At 41.4% G+C, this 19,783-nt stretch overlaps 1 protein-coding gene across 3 annotated transcripts in view; it reads right to left on the bottom strand.

Moving 5' to 3' along the window:
- Positions 1 to 19,783, bottom strand: part of USP4 (ubiquitin specific peptidase 4) — a 52,991-nt gene that overhangs the window by 3,218 nt on the left and 29,990 nt on the right. For 2 of the 3 annotated variants that reach the window (XM_030043676.1, XM_030043677.1), the window contains 9 exons: positions 17,150 to 17,233; positions 16,301 to 16,395; positions 5,537 to 5,728; positions 4,901 to 4,989; positions 3,891 to 4,106; positions 3,745 to 3,815; positions 3,021 to 3,136; positions 1,950 to 2,099; positions 1,116 to 1,219 (listed from right to left, as the gene is read on the bottom strand). In XM_030043676.1, coding sequence (XP_029899536.1) covers positions 1,116 to 1,219; positions 1,950 to 2,099; positions 3,021 to 3,136; positions 3,745 to 3,815; positions 3,891 to 4,106; positions 4,901 to 4,989; positions 5,537 to 5,728; positions 16,301 to 16,395; positions 17,150 to 17,233 — 1,117 coding nt within the window. Of the gene's footprint in view, positions 1 to 1,115; positions 1,220 to 1,949; positions 2,100 to 3,020; positions 3,137 to 3,744; positions 3,816 to 3,890; positions 4,107 to 4,900; positions 4,990 to 5,536; positions 5,729 to 9,182; positions 9,315 to 16,300; positions 16,396 to 17,149; positions 17,234 to 19,783 lie in introns of those variants that run through there. The other variant, XR_005930942.1, reaches the window with a different exon arrangement.

Raw genomic sequence — 19,783 nt, 5'->3', positions numbered from 1 at the left:
TCAGCTAATGCTGTCCTACCTACAGTGACATACTCTACGAGTTAAGCACATACACTGCCAAATGGGAGTTCATCATCCACCCATAGTAAAATGCTTCTGGGTGGTTCTAGAAGTGTCACCTACAGCATGGATCTGCATGGACACCTGATACAGGGAACTCCATCTACAGATGCATTTCATCTACACTGCAACAGAATCAGTGACAGAAAATACAGACTTGTCATCTATCAGACTTGTCGTGTATGAGAAAGGGTTTTTTTCTCCTGATGGCATGACATTTTCCCTGCTATGTGAGCCCTTGTCAGTGTAAAGGTGGAGACATTCTATTGTAAGCTAGTGCCAGCTGTGCAACCAAGAGGTCACAAGAACTACACGTTTGTTTGTGGCTTGTTTTAGAAGAAGTCTGGAACAAAGGAAAATGAAAGAAAAAAAAAAGTGCTTTAAGTTGCTATTGCAGCAAACAGAATTCGGGATAGAAAATGCAGAAAGGCATCAGACCCAGCTTCACAACAAGATATGCCCTCTGCTCTGTCTTCCCAGCCTACGGGTGACTGCTGCTCATCAGACCTTGTCTTATCACCACTGGATGAACCTGGCAAGCTCCTGCTTGGCTGGCTCGACTGCTGGCAATCTCTGCTCTGCAGCTGTGATGCTGCACCTACATTGGACAAGCTGCTGCCCTCTGGTATGCTGCAGGGAAAGAAGCTGAGTCTTGGAGCTGAACTGACAGCTTACACTGAAGACTCTCCCCACCACTCCCCAGTAGGAAGCTCCTTTCCACAGTTTCACGTTCAGCATGGAAAAATTTTTACTCCACTCGTAAATTGGGGAACACCATCACACACTCTACTGCCTACTAACCAAGGTCCCACAGGCATCAGAGTCAGACCTCAGGCAACTGCAAACTACACAAACTGGCTACCTGCTCTGCAAATCCTAATAGGAAGGACATTACCTTCCAATACAATATTCACCTGCATACAGAACATAGGGAAGCTTTGGACTAGACACCCTTGGTGTGGGCTGCTGCAGGTCTCCAACACACAAATGCCTCCTCCCATGACCCCTCTGCCCATATTTCCTTGCACACAAAGGACACAGAAGCAGTTACTCACAGTGGCCTACTCCCATGGCTCCATAGTGATTGGAAACTGCAATGAGGTCATACACGTATGAGCCTGCTCTTGGGTCGCAGACAAACTCGGACATGTTTAAACCCCTGGAAGGAAATCCAAAAGTATCAGTACACCAGTAACCAGCACTTTCTAAAAAGTGATGCATGACACCAGTGAAGCTCTGCAGGCAGGCAGCACTGGTGGAGAAGTGCTGCACTCTGCTGCTCAATGGCCAGATGTTATTAGTGTGAAGACCAGACATGTTACCCCTCCCACACAGGGCAGGCCCTGGTAAACACATCAAGCGCCGCCAAGATATTTAGAGGGAGGTGCTGAATCAAAGACAGTTCAGAGTGTCCCTGTGTAGGCATGAAAAGTGAGATGGGAGTAGTAAGGAATATGCTTAATCCTGCAGCAGGATGCTGACAAGCAGAAGGTGTGGAATGAGGCAGGCTTTCATCTTGTACTTGTGCAATTCTCAGTACTACAAGTGCAGCTCTGCCCCACAAATTTGCTAAATTCTCTCTACAAGTTCTCTTGGTTCAGCAGAATCACATGGTTTTAACCTAATTTCAGAAGAAACAGTACCTGTTAGTAACTAGTGTTCTTTGAGATGTATAGAACTGATTAAGGTTAACAAAAAAAAAACCCAACAAACAAAAAAACCCCAACAATCCCAACCAACTCAACTCATGCCTGCTGTCTTGCAGTTCAAACTCAGAAGACAGTTCCAGTTACAGCTTTAATAACAAGCCCACCCAACAGTAACATCAGAAGTAGACTTCTCTTGACCAGCTTCTTCAAGCTCTTCCTCGCTTGACGGAAGAATCCTACCTGATAGGGAATTCCACAACAGTGTCAAGTTTATCCCTCCAGTATCTGCTGTATGAGAAGCGTTTTAAATGCACTACCAAGATCCTGGGCAAAGACCACAAGTCAAACTTCTTTGTGGCCTGTTGATGTTTCTTACAGTTAGGGCAGTACCTGAGGAAGGAGTAACAAACAAGGAAATGAATGGCTACATTAAAAGAAAAGCTTCTAGCCTTCCATTAAAAGATGCCTCAATAGCGCAGTACAGTCCCTGCCTTTCAGAAGGCATTTTGGCTGTGGACTATGCAGGTGAACACTCTTCCTCAGAGGTTTCCAAACTGCAACTTGCTTTCACTTTATAGGCAAGATGTCCTATGGCAACTGCGTTAACTGAACGTTGTACAAAGATTAATTTTTCTGTAAATTAAAAAAAAGATTTAAAGGTCCCATTACTTCTTTATTGTCTCCTGATGCAGCTCAAACAGGTAGCAGTTGCAAACACATCTATAGCATGTAATTGGAAATTAATAAAAACCAGTCATCTACTACACTATAAGTTATTGTCTTACACAGCTAGCAAACAACCTCCAAAGATCTTCTGCACGCACAGTAATCACATTTTGGTCACTTAGGATCTGCTGGACTTAGCTCCTCTGGACTATGGATTTTTGGTAAGAGTTAGGAGCAGGTCAGGACGGGTTCAAGCCAGAAATAATACAGGATTAAACCCTAAGATAGCCACATGCTTTCACTCTTTATTACCACAACCACTTCCTCTGATACTGTCTGGAAGACAGACGTATTCTGGGGAATTAAAAATAGCCTGATCTTTGGAAGCTACATGCCCACTGCCACTTTTTTTTTTTCTTTTTTCTGTTTTTTTTTCTTCTAAGTAAAGGCAGGAAACAAATACTTTTTGTTAACTGATGTCTGCAGCCTGTTGAGTCAATGACTTAACACAGAACTGATAGACTTCTCACACATGAAGACAGAAGGACAGACCTGGGAATTTATCAGAATCCCATGACAAATAATGTGAACTCAAATAGTTATGGCATTTTATGATAAACATGGGAGGCAGACAGAGGCTCTTACCACGGGTCATGTTCACCAAGCGTTTCCATAGTAGTGAAGAGCTCTATGCAGTCTCTGAGGGCTACCACAGCCTTCTTCTTCTGTGGTTGTAACATACTCCCATGTTTTTCAAATGCCTAGTGAAAAAGATGCACACTTTTTTCAATTCCATTTAGTCTTTAATCCTTGACAGCACGGAAAGGAACATGCTCACCTTCACCATGCTGCCTATTTCTGCCCTTCCCCACCCACACAATCAACTCAAACTTCCAGCTACACCTTTCTTGTGTTAGCAACAGTCCATAAGAGAAAAAATAATATGTCCTTACTTCAAAGTTGGTGGGTTTGGGGTTTTTTGCAAAAGAGTAACAACAGGTTATTCTGTTACAAAACATGATCCAGCAGAACTCTCAGAGAAAGAATACAGAGCTTTCTACTAGGCTTTATGAATTTGGTTTCAGGTTTCTTTCGAGTTTTGGGGGTTTGTTTTGTTTGTTGAGTGGACTATGAACTAGACTACTTAGCTTTGAAATTAAAATGTCTACTTTTCAGAACACAGTGGAAACAGATCAGCAATTATAGATCTATAGACCTTATCACTAAAAGATTTTAAGTAAACATACCTCATGCTGGTGACTCCAATTTTTATGAATGGAGCTACACCTACATTTCACCATTTACTGTCATCTTTTAAGTACCATGCAAGTTTACATATAGATTATTTATGAAAAGAGCATACTACAACCTGTGCCTCCTGTTCATCAAAAAGTAGCCTCCGCGTATCAGAATCCCAGTCAATAGCAAGCGCAGAAAAAGCTACAAGAAAGAAGAAACATTTATTGCAAAGGTGTGAGGAGAAGGAAGAAAAGAAGACAGCATGACAATAATTACCATTCAGTTTTAAGATTTTTCCTTCTACAATGGAGTTTATCTCAGAAGTCCCAGAGGAATTCACGAGGCTAAAAGTGAAATGCTGCTTCCTGCAAGGCTGCGGGTCTCTTGCTGACTCGATCTGCATACAACCCTCAGAGTGGCAGGGATCAACTTCTGCCAGCTTTTCCTTGCCTTCCTGTCCACCATCCTGATGCTCCATCTCTTCAATGTCACCTGACAAAATTTAAAACAAGCACAATACTTAAGAGCTTCAGTGAAAGTTTAGACTGACACCTCACATGGACAGCTGTTTGCATGAGCCTGTTGTGACACACACTGATTACTCAGAAAGTAAAGACACACAGAAAAAGAAATCTGTGCTTGCTAACCACTACATCTGAAGTTGTATTTTTTACTTTAGCAGATAACAGGTAACGTGGTGGGTTTTATATCCTAGACATGACAGAGAGTGCTCAGTTCACAGCAGGTTAACAATCATACCATCTGACAGCACATCCTAATAAACATCCCAAGAGAGAATCAGCAAGGTTGCAGTTGTCTTTACAGAAGGGAATATGTAAGTCTCCAGGAAAGTTATTTCCATTCTCTGGGAAAAATGGGCAGATTTTTTCCCGCATTTAAAATTTCCCATTTAACTTGTTCCAGTTGTTACTCTCAGAGCAGCACAAATTAATCATTTAAAAGAGGAAAGGGAAACATGCATTTGCCATCAGTGTTAAAAGCTTCCTGAATACCTAATAGGGAAGCAAGGACTTCCCTAACATTGGTCAAGATGAATGCATACCACACCTTGTTGTCCTGCTCCTGCTTACGCATATCTGATGTCCCTTGGAAGGAAAATGGTCTACAAGATTTCTCACCACACCATGCAGAAGTCCTATGCAATAGCGTGGTTTAATCATTTTGAAAAAAGAATCTGCTAGAGCTTAAGCCAAATACACACAGCAAATGTTAATAAAAAGCTTTAAGTGCTGAAAAGCTTCCAACCTATTTTGAAAGGACTTTACCTTCAACCACACCATTGGAGCCATTGCAGGTTCCTTTGCCTGGGCAGGTTGTAGGGTATTCTTCCGCCAAAGGGAGCTTCACATAGCGGCTAAAGAGAGGGAATACGTTTATCACACAATCAAACCAAAGCTGTACATCAGAACAACAGCACCTCTCTCCATCATCAGTTCTTGCTCTCCAATCCCCCTCAACAAACCAGAACCCATCCTGAACAGCACCATTTACAGGCCAAGAGTCAAACACCAACAACTCAGTAAGTCTCTGTTCTCACTACTTGTTATAAGTTTTATTGGCAGTAAATGGAAAAGGCAAAAATAAGTTACGGTGGCTCCATCTGAGAGCCCTGAAAACATGGCCTGCTCCTGACCTGTTTTGCAACACCAAGCAGATAGCTTCCTTGTGACTGCCACTAGCATTATCTTACAGTCCACTTTTACAGAGCCCAAAAAACCAGGACCTTGAAATGTCCCTGCGTCCTCCAGACACTAATGCCATGCAAATCGTGGTTCATACACCACACACAAGTCAAGGAAAATTCTTCCCATTAACAAGGATGCAACAATCCTATTACAGTGTAACTGAATAAGCGACCACTAGATCTTTGCACATGATTCAAAGGTACAGACATGACTTACCTGATCTGCTCCAAAACCACACCGTACAAGTGATCCACAGTGAGCTTGTGCTTCGGCACAGATATTAATAGTGGCTGACCAAAGAGTACGGTCCCTGAAGTATTGCTGGATTGCCTCATTGTCTTTTCCCGAAAGTAAACAGAGAGAGTAACGTAATCCGAGCCATCCTCACTTGACTTGCAAACTTCGTATCTGTTCAAAAGACAGGTGTTTCCGTGGGTTATTTCCACTGGCAAGAAGCACAGCATGTAGAACCAATATGAATTCAGTCCAACAAGTCTCTCCACCAGGTCCTCCTGAGAAGGACAAAAAGGGTTGTACTCTGTCTTCATGCTACAGAGCAGTTTCCTGAACACTTCCAATGGCTCACAATGGCACAGGATACATACCTACCACCGACTGGACTGCCATATTCCCTCCATCGTTATTCCTAATTCACATCCCTACTGCCACTCACCTCTCAAGACATTAACCTGACAACTACATGTTGCTTCAACCAGATCACAACGTCAGTGAAAAATACTAAATGCACTTTGAAATCCCTCAGACAGTGTTCATTCCCTCTGGAGAAAGAAACCCTCTTGATACCTTGGGTCTTGCATTCTCCCAGCCTCTCGTACAGTTAATGGCCTGAGCTCACATCACTGAGCAGCCAATGCTTCAGAAAACCAAGAGTTTGGAAACATCTGCTTCACAGAAAAATCCAAGGACAGTAAACACACAGGAAAAACATTCTGGAAGAAAACAAACAGCTCTGGAGAACAGTGAGGAGACTGAGACACAGCTTGTGCAACCGGGCAAAAAAGCAAATGAGATATTTGCAGATGTCAGAGTCAAAAGAAACCACATAGTCCAACACTATCACATTGTTCGCTTCAGGGCTATCCATTACAAAAGATTCATTTTCAGGAATGCCAAGTCACACTGCTCTTTAATTTGGTGAGTCACCTGTCCCAGACTTATCTTAAAACTGAAAGAGAAAGAAAGATTTCATGAAAGATGCCACTACACATAACAAGCAAGACCACAATCACACAGCTGAATGTACCAACTCTTAACAGCTGTCTTACAGTAGACAAGCCACTTCCCTTCTCTCAAGAGCCAAGAAACGTTTTTTTTTATTCCTGTGTTCAAAACGCCCTTGTAGAGCAAGGAGAAGAACAAACTTCAGAGTTGTAGTTCTGCTCCATCTTACTTAAACAAAAAGGGGACCCCAGACTTGCACTGAGTCAGTAAAGTACATGAAGAAAAATATCCTGCCAGAGAGTCCCAGCCCAGCCCACCACGACCATTAGAGACCAGAGTCAGCATAAGACAGTCCAATGCAAATGGCTGTTGAGGTTTTCTAGGCTGCCAGTGCTATTCAGCTGGATACCAGCACTGGATACAGTTCAAACCTGCTAAAGTTTCCTGAGAAATAGCACCACAAAGACGTGAATTATTTTACTTAACACTGTTTAAATAACAACAGACCATACTCAGTCCCAGAATATCATCTATGATTAACTCCAGGTCCTATGAGACCCTTAAGCTGGACTCCTATAAAACACATCAATACACGACATACACACGTTCCTCGACATTCTTGTGACTGCCTCTCACGCCACCTACACTGTGCTCTGCAAGCAGCAGTTAATGCAGCCCCCATTTATACTCCACCCTCATGCACCTGAATGAAGTCCTGCCCATGCGACGGAACAGATGAGACAGAAAGCAAAAGCTAAGTATTACCCATACGCAGGTGCCATCCATCACAAACGGACAGCATGCTGTACCCCCACAACACTCTGCAGAAGAGCATCTTGCACACTTCTCAGTGAAACACAACTAACTTGGTTAATCAAGTGCCCCTCTACCCACTCCACCTCAAAACAGCTTTTTACATACTAGTATTAGAGGCAGACATATCAGAATCAGAATCTGTCATTTTCTGAATCTCTTGAGCAACAGCCATCCCTTCTAAAAAAAAAACTGAGCTAAAATACTTTATCTATAGTTTAAGGAAGGCTACAGAGCTGATAGTGGGAATTACTGGACAATACATTGTAATTTTCTATCTTGCAACTTAATTGAAGTAATAGAACATAAAGATGATGCTACGCCAGACTACACAACATGGTTTTAGAAGTCAGAATCATTAGCTCAGTTGCTACCACACTGCTGGATATTGGCTGGTTGCCTTTGTAATTCCTGACAACTCTGAAGAGTGTCTGAAAACTGCTGTGCAATAGGGTAGGACTTGACCAGTCTTCATCAGCATTATGAAGGCTTCAGGTCTGTGGTTGTAATTCAGAAAGGAGGCAGTGAGCAATGAAGTAGGTAACTTTTGTTCCCTTGCAAACTAAAGTTAAGCAGGTACACAGGAACATGAAAAGCTACAGAAAGACAAAGCAGAGCTACATGAAAGGGCACTGAAAGCAAAACACGTTCTGAGCTAAACACCAGGCTAACATGTACGTTGTATGTTATTGAAACATACCCTCCCAAGTGCTGGGATCTATGATATTAATTCCAGCTGGAAAACACTATGTGGATCACAAGTCAGTCTATAGCAACAACAACAAAAAAGTAGTATATTTTGTAAGAGAACAGAGAAGTGTAGAAAAAAATGCCATTGCAGAAGCTGACAAACAGATCCGTCTGAACAGGATTATTACTGCACACCAACCCAGAGATGCTGCTGTGAAATTACAATAGGTTCAAAAGTTGACAACAAGAATGAACAGAGAGGACTGGAAAAAACCTGGGTGAAAATGCTGCACATATTCTAATCTCTTCTAGGAGATGGAAATACTCCTGATCTGTTTACTTTCTTTCATAATACCAGAAGACATAGAAACAAGTAAATTCGGAGATAAGGAACTGCAAATGTAACTTTTTCAGACAACAGGTAGTTTGCCCTGTAGAAGTTGGTCACAGGATTTTGCCAGTCTTACACAGGAGCAAGATTAAAAAGGATGAGGGAATTCAACCAGCAAGATTTTTACAAAGCTTAAAAAATACAAGCTCATTTTGGAAAGGACACAAACCCTCATTTCAAACAAGAAAACACCAATTTCAGCAAGAGAGAACTAACTTTCTAGATCAGTCTGCTGCAAGGTTTTGCACATCTCAAACATTTCATATAAAACTACTGGTCTAGCTGGTTTGCTGACCTATCTCAGTTCAATAATTGTTGTAGCCTCAGTCACATTAACAAACCTGACATGTCTGCAGCCACTACTGGACTAGGTGATTTGCTGACCTAAGTAACTCAGTTCAATAATTGTTGTAGCCTCAGTCACATTAACAAACCTGACATGTCTGCAGCCAGTCATGGTTTTTCAAGACCATGAACTCATCTAAACATAATACACAGCATGTTGTAAGAGAAAGCAGAAAACATGGTATGTATGGCAAACTAAATATATCTTATTCAAATATGCACACTTTTATAGGTTAAAGGTGACCTGCAAATCAATTTGTGAAACTTGTATCAAGGTAAACAATACATATATTATATGCCCCATTAGCCAGGCTAAGAGAACAGAGGTATCTAGTTTATCCATCAAAACATTTTTCTTCTTAGGCCTTATGAACTAAGAAGAAATACTAAGAGTGATACCCCTGAAATGGGCTGTGGAGTTTGTTTTCAAGTGGCACTTACCTGACCCCTTGTAGGCCGGCTCCAAGCTCCAGCAGGATCCCTGGGTGATGTGATATCACCAGCATGGTGCATGTGTGGGTGTTACATTGGAGCGGGAGCCGGAGGTCCTAGCGGGGCTGGACTTCACAGAACCTAAGAAAAAGAAATAGTAAGCATTTCGGTTATGTGCTGAATGCTGTTCTCTGCTTAGCCTGGAGAATGAGAGCATTCAGCACAAACACTGAACTAATGTTGTCAAATTGATTTGCAGACCACCTTTACATAAGTGACTTTCTGATCATTTGCCACAGATCTCCCTGTCCTTTCACAGGAACAACATGCCTCAGGAGAAACATTTACAATGCTGTGAGAAGCGGGCTAGTCCCACCGTTCTTTGGCTGCACTGCCCCTACACATCATGCCAGTAATCTTGCTTCAAGTCTTATATCAAACCCCTCTATTTCTGCAAGCATCTCACCTCTTCTCTGATGCTAAATATTAACACATCTTGCATCAGGACTACACTATGTTTCCAAGCCTGTCGTGATGAGAAAGACATGAGTGCAAAGCCTCGTGAAAGAAGAGGCTTGGAGAATTCTAGCCCCAAATTCTCCTCCCCTTTCAGGTGACCTGAAGAAGAAAATGTATAGTTTTGTCCTTTTGTGTAAAAGAAGCCAGGTTCATTTGGGGTTGCATCTGACAGTTACTTAAAGTCGCTTAAATATCAAGAAGCCCAGTGACATTCGCATGTCTTCTTTTTGAATTTTTAATATCAGAGAGCATACCAGGTAAGGTAATACACCACAAAAATTGATGAGCCAGAAACCGAGCAGCTGAAAGGGAAAATATATCTTAGCCATCCAGGGCAGATTTTTTTTTTTTTCCAAATTACTGTCCATTCAGCTTAAATTCCAAATGGAGTCCAGTTCTTGCCCACCCCCCTGCCCCCCAAGATTCAGCATCTCCCACCACTTTAGGGGGACATGGAATTTCACAATGCATGTCTCAAGATGTCCAAGGTGCCCTGCAAAAATCACACAAAGCTGAACGTGTCTTCTGTCATATTCCTATGGTGAAAACAGGAAAAAAATACAGCTTTTCCAACCACTGAAATCACCTAAAAAAGGTGCAAGCTCAATATTCTATACATCCCACATATTGCACATTTCACAAATATTCATCAACAGTACAGTCTGGACTACAATATCTGTGCCTGCAGACCATGCCCTCTGTCAAGCAAATAGAAAAACAATAAAGCACATTCCAGCTACACTACTCCTACTACAACATGTTGTGTGAGTTCCTGCTCAGTGACATTTACAACTGAAGTATTTCATGGAAATCTATATCCTGCTCAGTAATCAACCAATACAGAGGCCTAAATCGAAAGTTAAGACTTAACAGACATTGGTGTTAAAAACAAGACAACAGTACAAAAATACAGACTTTTTTTTTTTTTGCTCCCTAAAATCACATCCCTGCTGGGACACAGATCATCTACACTTTTCAAATCTTCCTTGAATTTTGAATTGAGATGTGTGTTGCTAGCTGGCTAGCACACAACACCCTAAAATCAGAAGTCTGTAGAACCAACGAGGTCATTTTTGTCATATGCAGACCCAGGTCTGGCTACTGCTTTCAGCAAAGCAAACCTGGAGAAATACTGCAAGAGACTGACCATTTATATTTCAATTTTTCAGTCCTGAGACAACTTAAGGTGATGCTAAGAAATGTACGTAGGGCAAGAACTGCCAGTTTAAGTTACTACAAGACTCTAAAGCTTCAGAACCATGGAAACAACTGATTTCTGTTACAGAAGACAACCACCCAGGTGATCACAGGTGGAATTTCTGCTGGACTCGGAGCAAAGTCCTGTTTAGAGGGGGACAAGGAAAGCAAGGCACAAAGGAACAATGTGATGGCAGCTGCTCATGAGCAGCAATCGGAGCCCGGGAGCCTTGTAGCTGCCCCTATCACTACACACTCATTCTTTGTGTTCTCAGACTCTGGCAAACAACCACAGACAATTACTAACACAACCTCAGTCTGTTTCTGCCAGCGGAAGGGAGGAGCACTTTTCAGGTGAGGAAATAGTTACACTGTTAAAAAGATGATTTAAACACTACCACCAGGCATTGAAGGGTACTGTCTCAAGTTTATCACAGCTTCTCTCATAATTCTCTCAGTGTGGCTATCGGGAAGGAACAAATGGGAAGACCTGTGAGCACATCCAAATTCAAAGACTAGGCAGCAAAATCCTTCAGGAAAACACCTCAAAAATCACTAGGACCCACTGAGCAGTCTGCAATTTTAAAATACAAGTTTGGGGAATGTACACGTGAGAAACCTATTTCTGAATATGCTGTACTGATTTAACTGTTCTGAATTGCTTACTTCTTTGCACTTTGTTTTCTAACCAGTGAAAGAAACTTCGCATCTAACTTCAATTACTTAAAACAAGTAATGAGATGTACACATGACAGTATGCCAACAGGGAAGTCTTGCCACTGGACATTACCAGAATATAAGAATAGATGATCAGTATATAAAAGGAATGGGATCAATAAAAAATGAATTAGGCAAGAGTTCAAGTACATGAGACAGTATCATGCTAATTTAAATACAAGAGATGTTTTGATTCTAGAAAATATCTCTTATTTAAATACAAATGGTTAACTAAGGGTCCTCAGTCATATCCCAGGTTGTATATTATATGTCAACTTTAAAGACATCTAGGTTAACATTTAGTATCTAAGAACACACCCTGCAAAAGGCACCATAATTACCAGATATCCCTCTCCAGTTTGTTTTTCTCACCTGATAGCTGACATACCTCTCACTTCGCTTTGCTGCACTGTGAGCACAACATCCTGAAATGATGCATTTTCCTATTTGATTTGTAACATAAGTAATGCTATTAAAAAACTCATCTTTTCTGTAACTTCTAATCTCCTAGAAAAGAAGCTGATATGTTTTAGTCTTACTACACAAGACAATTAAGTGATTCAAACCAATCTTAGGAAAAATTATGTTTTTAAAACATGGTAAGCAAGCAGCTTCCAGAGGGTTTCTTCCTTCCTTATAAATTAATTGCTGTCTTGTCAGCCCAACTTAACACTTTAGAAAGTCTTCTTAGTTTATTTTGTGGCAATATCCAGTATAAATGTAGTGCAAATAAACTTTTGATGGGTTAGCATGATATATTGAATCTTTTTTAGGTTGTTATATATTTCAATTGTGAATTTTGGGTGAAAATACGGTCACTGTGAAACATTACACAGTTATACTTTCTAATAAAAGGCAGCTGTTCCCCTTCATTAAGCAATACAAAGATAGTTTTCTTTCAGGAACAGAACAGAGATAAATTACTCAGTGTAACTAGTGATACACCCCACAACGACATCACCAGTCAGCACAAGGGGATCTTGTCCAAGCTGAACGTTTTGTGGACTATGCAGGCATACAGAGCCATCCTTCAAGTCATAAGAAGCAAGTCTTTTCCTGTCACTTCTCTAAAGAATTTGCCTTAATTTAAAACTAAAAGAACAAAATGCTTTTTAATGGGCACTCAAGTCTTCTTCATTGACTTTGGGGAAACAGAATGTTTCTCAACTCTACATTATTTCAATTACATATTTTTAGTTTCAAGTGGAAGCAAGTTTATTCTTTAAAAGTGGAAGATTCTGAAAGACTTAAGATTTTTTTGCAATACTTTTTATTCCTCCATTTAATAAACAGCAAGATATTTGCCTGTAATCTAAGAAGGTAAGTAAATTGCTGGGATATCAGAAACTCCTGAAGTTACTGGCAGCAGCAGCAATCTGAACATAGGACCACCAGGTTGCCACATTCTTTAGCCATGCATCACACAGCATCTTCAGGAAGGTAGCAAGCCCTGATCTGACACATTGTTTTTGGTAACTTCTGCCAGAAATGTAACAGCCTGAAGAGCACTTGAGAAGTTTCTGTTTAATCCACCCCTGCCCCACACAACAGGACAGCTGTGTCCAGAGCAACACAGCACTCCAGGCCAGGCAAGAGAACGGTTACTTTAACACTGCCCTGTATCCCGACCCAGGTTATCTTTTAGTTCCACAGTTGCACCAACCCAGCTAAGGTGCAGGAACGAATGCTGAGTGTGAGTCAACTAGCACTCAGGATAAGTATAAGATAAGTTTTCATGCCAAAAACGTAAAAAGCAGGATACTTTAGGAACACTAAACCAGCTAGGCTAGAAGGAACAAGTTAACCAGAGAACACAGGAGGAGTGAAGAGGGCTGCTCCTGCTCTGGTTTTGGAGAAGAGGCCCATAAAGAAACCACTACAGTGCCTGGGTCCAGCCCCAAGGTGGATCGCATTGGTAGGAGCAAGTCAGAGCAGCGTTTGCTTCTCATCAAAAAAAGCAAGCAGGCAACCCAAGAGAAGTCCCAGCACCGAAGGAAAACATACAAGGGCCAGCGTGACAGTTAAAAGTGCTGGGATGGGGTTCTGTGCAAAAGTACTCTCTAGCAGGTATAAAATCATCCTTTCTGCAAGAAGCAGAAGGCAGAGATGCACCTCCATGGCTACAAGTACATTCCCCAATGGAAAACAAGTTTTGAAGCCAGCAGGACAAAAATATTCACATTACTTTGGAAGTTATGCACTTTTTTAGCAATGATGTACCAAGTCCAAACAGACCATACTACCCCTCCAAAAGCAACTCAGACAATTCTCACAGTCTTAGACATTAAGATTTAGAAAGCCTAAAAAAACTTATAGAAGACAGTTTCAACTTAGTGAAGAGTTTTAAGAGATCTCAAGGACTCCTCAGACCATGGGCTACGTACAAAGAAAAATTAAAAACATTTCCTGCGAGGAAAAATTTAAAAAAAAAATAAATCATAATTTCTTAGAAAGATATTAGAAACACGTAACACATGGAGTACAAAAAAAAAAAAAAAGCCTTCAGCATATCCCTAGTGTCATCAGTTTGCAAGAGCCCAATAAACCAAAAATGTAACACAGCTAGTCTTAAATCCACCTGACTCCTTTCAGTGACAATTTTCAAAGTTTCTGCCAGTGCCACTACACTCTCACAGCCTGCTCACCTCAGGCTCTACAAGCAAGTAACAGCAAAAGGGTAAAAATTCCTAAAGAATCACAAAAACCTGCAGTTCAGAAATCCCCAGTTGAAGACCCACCCTGATCACTCCCTCCTTGTACCAATCTTAACACAAAACTGATGTACTGTCAATCCCTCCTTTTCACACCTGCTTCAGCAGATACAAGACTTTAACAGATGGAAACCAAGTGGAATTTAAGAACGTTCACACTACTATTACCATTTCTTGAATGATTTAATTAAATCTTAGAACACCTAGGAGCACACTTTTTATAACCAGACAAGGTAAGCAGATTGTCCACAATAAAAGTAATTATGCATTTACCTTTAAATAAGAAGTTTTCCTCTTTATGAACCAGTGTTTCTCTGTTGCATTTTTGAGACAAGACTCCCTTTCAATAAATGAATACTGTTTTTTACCTGTAGGTTAGAATATTACTTTACATATATTTTTCCTGGCAGCATCACCCATTAAAGGGAGTTCCTGTGAGCATCTTTCTCCTAATTCTTGCCCTGGTGCCTGGCTGCTTGCTCTTGCCCCACAGTGCTGAAAACATCTTAGAGGGTGTACACAGAAAAACAGGATTAGCAAAACTTCCTCCTTCTACCTCTCCTCTTCCTTGCAGGGTTATTTTTAACCCAGGTCAGTTCACTCACTCTGACTATGACTGACAGCATCACCTCATTTACAGTTGCGCCTGCACATAAAACAAAGTGGTGACTGTAAAGGAAAATACACATGGAGCTGCAGTTCAGCTAATGCTTCCCCCTGAGCAGACCCAATTCAGACATAGTTGTTTTCTGTGGAGGGATATGCAACATGTTATGCCTGTAGGAAAGTGGGGGGGGGTGTGTGTGTGTGTGTGTAATTACCATTGTAATATCATGCTGCTTGTTTTTTCAATGTTTTACTAGCTTTGGAGACAGACTTACTTACAATCTAACACTTTACAATACCCTCACAAAATGGATTTCACAGAAGCCAAATGTCCTTCCTAGGCATCCTAACTGGCCACACCTTTCGGTGCAACTGAAGAAAACAACACGACGAGAACTTTCAGAAAAACTCAGACATTACATCTCAGCAATTAGATCATAACAGATAGCATGACAGAATAGCACCAAGCAGCATGTCACAGCATCCTACTCAGTGAAAGGTACACACTGCACCAGAGTATATTAATACAGGACTTCACACTGGCGCAGCAATTTTACAGAAGCAACATCTCCTTGCACTGGAATATTCTCACGTGAGGAAGACTGGACTTATGATAAAGGGCTGGATTTCACCTCACAAGCCCCAGGTTCAGTTGCAAGCCTCAAAGTCCGTTTTGCACTTCACGTGAAATATTTTTCATTTTCCAGCTGCAATAGAGGAACATGACTTTTGCTCTCCTCACCAGATTTCACAGTTGACTGGAGACATCTCATCAACCACATGTATGTAGAACATCAAGCACAACCAAATCCTCACCTTCGCTGAAGTCCCTCACAACCACAGTTAAGACACAAATAGCATAAGCACCAGTCAAGAGTTTATCAAGAACCCCCAGTCATGGTTACTTGGGTGCTATAACAACTGTGATGGTTTTTGGAAAGGCAGAGTACAACAGCTTAGACTTCATGCTATCCTAATAAGAGCTCCAAGGCTTTTGGCTGATAAGGAGCATAAGAACAGTAAGCTTGAGCTTGCCTAAAAATGCCAGTGAAAGCATAATTGTAATCCAGACATAGGTTATCATCTCTGAAATAGGCTTGTAGAAAGTTCCAAAACACAGAACACAGACCAAACAAAAAGTTCATCATTACCCAGGGCCATGACTTCCTTTGTGTTAGGAAAACACCTACTAAACACTGCACATGCTGATCTGCTGCTAGAAGTACTGCATTACTGCTAAGTCATGCAAAAGGTCTACAGGAAGGCTTAGGTTTTGAGAGGGGAGAAAAAAGAAAAAAATACGGGTTTTATATCCTGAAACCAAAGTGCATGTTTTGTAGTATTCTTCACATCATGGCATCTTCCCACTTTACTCACACAAAGATGTCGTCTTTTGGCATGATATGATTTAAACCTTCATCCATTTGGAAGATTTTGTGGAATCGATGATTATACACGTCTGTCACCACCATCTAGAACAGCAAGTGATATTTGCAAAAAGATTATAATAAAAGCTTACATAAATTTAGGCAAACTAACTTTAAATTCAAGCAACAGTTTATTCCTGTTTTCTCTTTATCAGAATTTTCAGCACACCAACATCAACGCTGTTTTCTGTAACAGCACCCAGTAGCTAATCAGCTGTATTTGTTGAGATGGATCAGAAAAAAAAAGAAAGTAACACTGATTTTATAGAGGTACTGAGGAGATGCAATTCCAACAGCTGCAAGTCAGCCTCGTGGAAACAGCAGCACAGATCCCAAGATCAAAGTGGCAACAGGCTAGGATTTCAGGCACGGATCAGTCACATCTATAATTAACCGAAATCAATTTAAGTGCTACACTGGCATCCTGAGAATACCTCACCAACTAGACAACCATTCCCTCTGGAAAAGCTCACCTGATCCCTTTGTTATTAAAAGGATATCCAAGAGGTGGACCCAAAACAGACATAGAACATTTCTCAGTACTAAGAAACTACACTATCAGAAATGCTGGGGGTGGGGGCTAGCTTTCTGCCCCTTCATCTACTGCAATGGAAGTATCAGAATAAACACAAATTGTTTCATGCATCTTTTTATTTTACAAAGAACAGCATTCAAACTTGTTAGGGTTTTGTCACTATTTCATTAAGTTCAGCTTATCACCCATCTAAAAGCAAAGCCACCAAAATGCTTCAAGAAAAACAAACATTTATCAAAATTACTGTGCTGCATTTATCCTTACGTTTTCTGCAGGAACACCAGAGAGTTTGGAGAGTGATTCACACAGATCTGAGATGGCCCCCATCATCGGCACCACAACCCGGTACTAGAAACAAAGATAACATCATGCTTACACTAGGCAAAATAAACTCATGCAATGCAGAGAGCAAGAAATGGAAATAAAACCTTTAATTTATAGGAGTTCTGCGGAAGTTGAAGGTCACAGCCACACACTTCAAGGCCTTCTGTATCTCAGCTCTACTTTACAAAGCAGGGATTTGGAGGGAATGAAAGAGCCGTAAACAGTTGGCCTTCTGCTTTGATCAGGCTCAGCAGTAGTAAAACCCACCAGAGGAGAAAAAAAAAAAACAAAAAAACATCACCAGACACAGCAGCTTGCTCAGAACATAAATTGCTGCTTCTTTACGTGATAAAAAACATCCTAGAGCCATTCTCCCCAGTGCCTCTGGAGGTCAAGTTAGAAGTCTTGACAGACAGGAAGGCAAACATTTGTGTGGACGGCATACAAGGACGGACCCTCCTGAGCAGATCAGACCATGTAAACCTTCATTTGATGGGCAATGTCATCAATACAGGCTGTAGTTTACCTCTTTTAAGAGTTCTGTTCCAGACATGTCCTCAGACTGAAACAAATCCCCGGAGCTCACCCAGAATAGGACATATCATGTATTACCTTGCACTGGGGCTGGCTGGGAGGGAGTTACTTTCCTTATAGCACCCTGTATGGTGCACATTTTGGATTTGTGGCTAGAACAGTGTTGATAACACATTGATGTTTTAGTCATTGCTGAGCAGTGCTTGTGCAGCGTCAAGGCTTTCTCTTTGTCTCCGCTATGCTCCATCCGCAGGTAGGCTGGGGTGGGCAAGAAGTCGGAAGAGGACACAGCCAGGACAGCAGTCCTGAACTGCCCAAAGGGCTATTCCATACTATATATATAATGTAATGCTCAGCAATAAAAATTGTGGTAGAGAAAGAAAGGGTGTTTTTGGCTTCCAAGGTTATTGCTCAGACAGTGGCTGGGCACCGGTCTGCTCGTGGGAAGTGGCAAGTGATTTCCTTTGCGTCATTTGTGTCATTGTCCCCACCTCCCCACTTTTCCTTCACTTATTAAACTATCTTTATCTCTACCCATGGGTTTTCTTGCTTTTGTTCTTTCTAGTCTCTCCTCACTCCTGCTGGGAAGAGGGCAGGGGGGAGTGAACAAGAGGCTGTGTGAGTGGTTGGCTGCTGGCCTGAGTCAATGCACCCCTCACATTAGGCTACAAAAAGTATGAGGGGCACAGTCAAGAAACCTTCCACACTCCTAAGCAGAAGTATCTTGTAAGTCAGTGGGAATGCTCTGCCTCGGATGCTAAACATGTGATAATCCATTGGTTCCACTTCCAGTGCTCTGAACACTTCCCTGAAGACAGATCTGTGAGCTTTTAACATGGCTAAGTGACATTCTGCAACCAGGAATGTGCATGGATGCAAGAATACAGGTGCACCAGAACACAAGCATCTACAGTTTGGTTTAACCTGGCATCCTTCCTCCATCAAGTAATCAGTACCATATGTTTTAGAGAAGGATTCAAAGGCACTGTAGGTTACAGATAGGCACACACTCAGAGAGAATTACGTGGAATGTACTTGCCTTGACTAAAAGGAGTTATGTACCAATATTCACCAGAATCTTCTCAGTTATACTATCCATCTGCATATTCCACTGTGGCTTTCAGTTCACTTTCTCTTAGCACAACCCATATGGCACAGACACAGTTCCTCCTTGTGTCACACACCAGAGGGGAGTAGTGGTGCACACCTCTGGCTTCCCAACTGGGAGATCACAAAATGCAAAGAATTGCTCATAAGGAGACTGAAGGTGGGATGCAGAACATGCACGTGGCCAGCTCATCTAAAAAAGCCCCAGGTAGCAGAAGTTCTGTTAATCTTGATTCTTTAAAGTAGAATTTATCCTTTCAGTCTCTATGCTACTGGTAACTTGTTTGTTTTCTCAATGAATCCTTTCTTTGTTCTTGCCCTTTATAAAGTCTTGGTGACAAGAACAAGTGTAGCTGTCCTTAATGTCATAGTTGTACAAAAAGCAAGATGAAAATTTATTGTGAATTCAGCATACATTCTTCTCTACTGCACCTACCACCCTCCTCAAACTAACAGTGTATATACAAAGCACAAGTTTTACCACCCACACTTATAATCCACAGCACATGCAAATATTGCCAAGCAGCGCCTCCAAAACTGCCATCAGGACATCTAGTCACTCTGCTTGGGCCTCGCACATCTTGTGCTTCTCTTGACATGCATGGCAAGCACAAGGTTACTTTAAGTATGTGTGTGCCTATCCACAGGCCCATTTGAAAATAAAGGGGGGGGGGCGGGATTAAAAATCAGTCTGTCTTAGAATTGAGCAAGCAATCAAGTAATTTTTCTTTTTTTTTTTTCCAAGAGGGATTGTTTTTCATTTCTGTTTGAAATTCAGAGGCTTTACCCATTTAGGTAAGTTTCACCTTTACATTTTCCAAGGTAACAGGAGGTAAACATGCCAACGCAAACACATTACTGCTTTCAGGGAGCAATACATCCCACACAGGTAATCTCATCACAGGTACAGGTAAGCCACTTCCAGCTGACCCA

This window comes from Aquila chrysaetos, chromosome 20, assembly GCF_900496995.4.
Source record: "Aquila chrysaetos chrysaetos chromosome 20, bAquChr1.4, whole genome shotgun sequence".
In the NCBI taxonomy this organism is placed as follows: Eukaryota; Metazoa; Chordata; class Aves; order Accipitriformes; family Accipitridae; genus Aquila; species Aquila chrysaetos.
The sequence above is the reverse complement of the archived record's forward strand: the minus strand, read 5'-3'. Positions and strand labels throughout refer to the sequence as shown.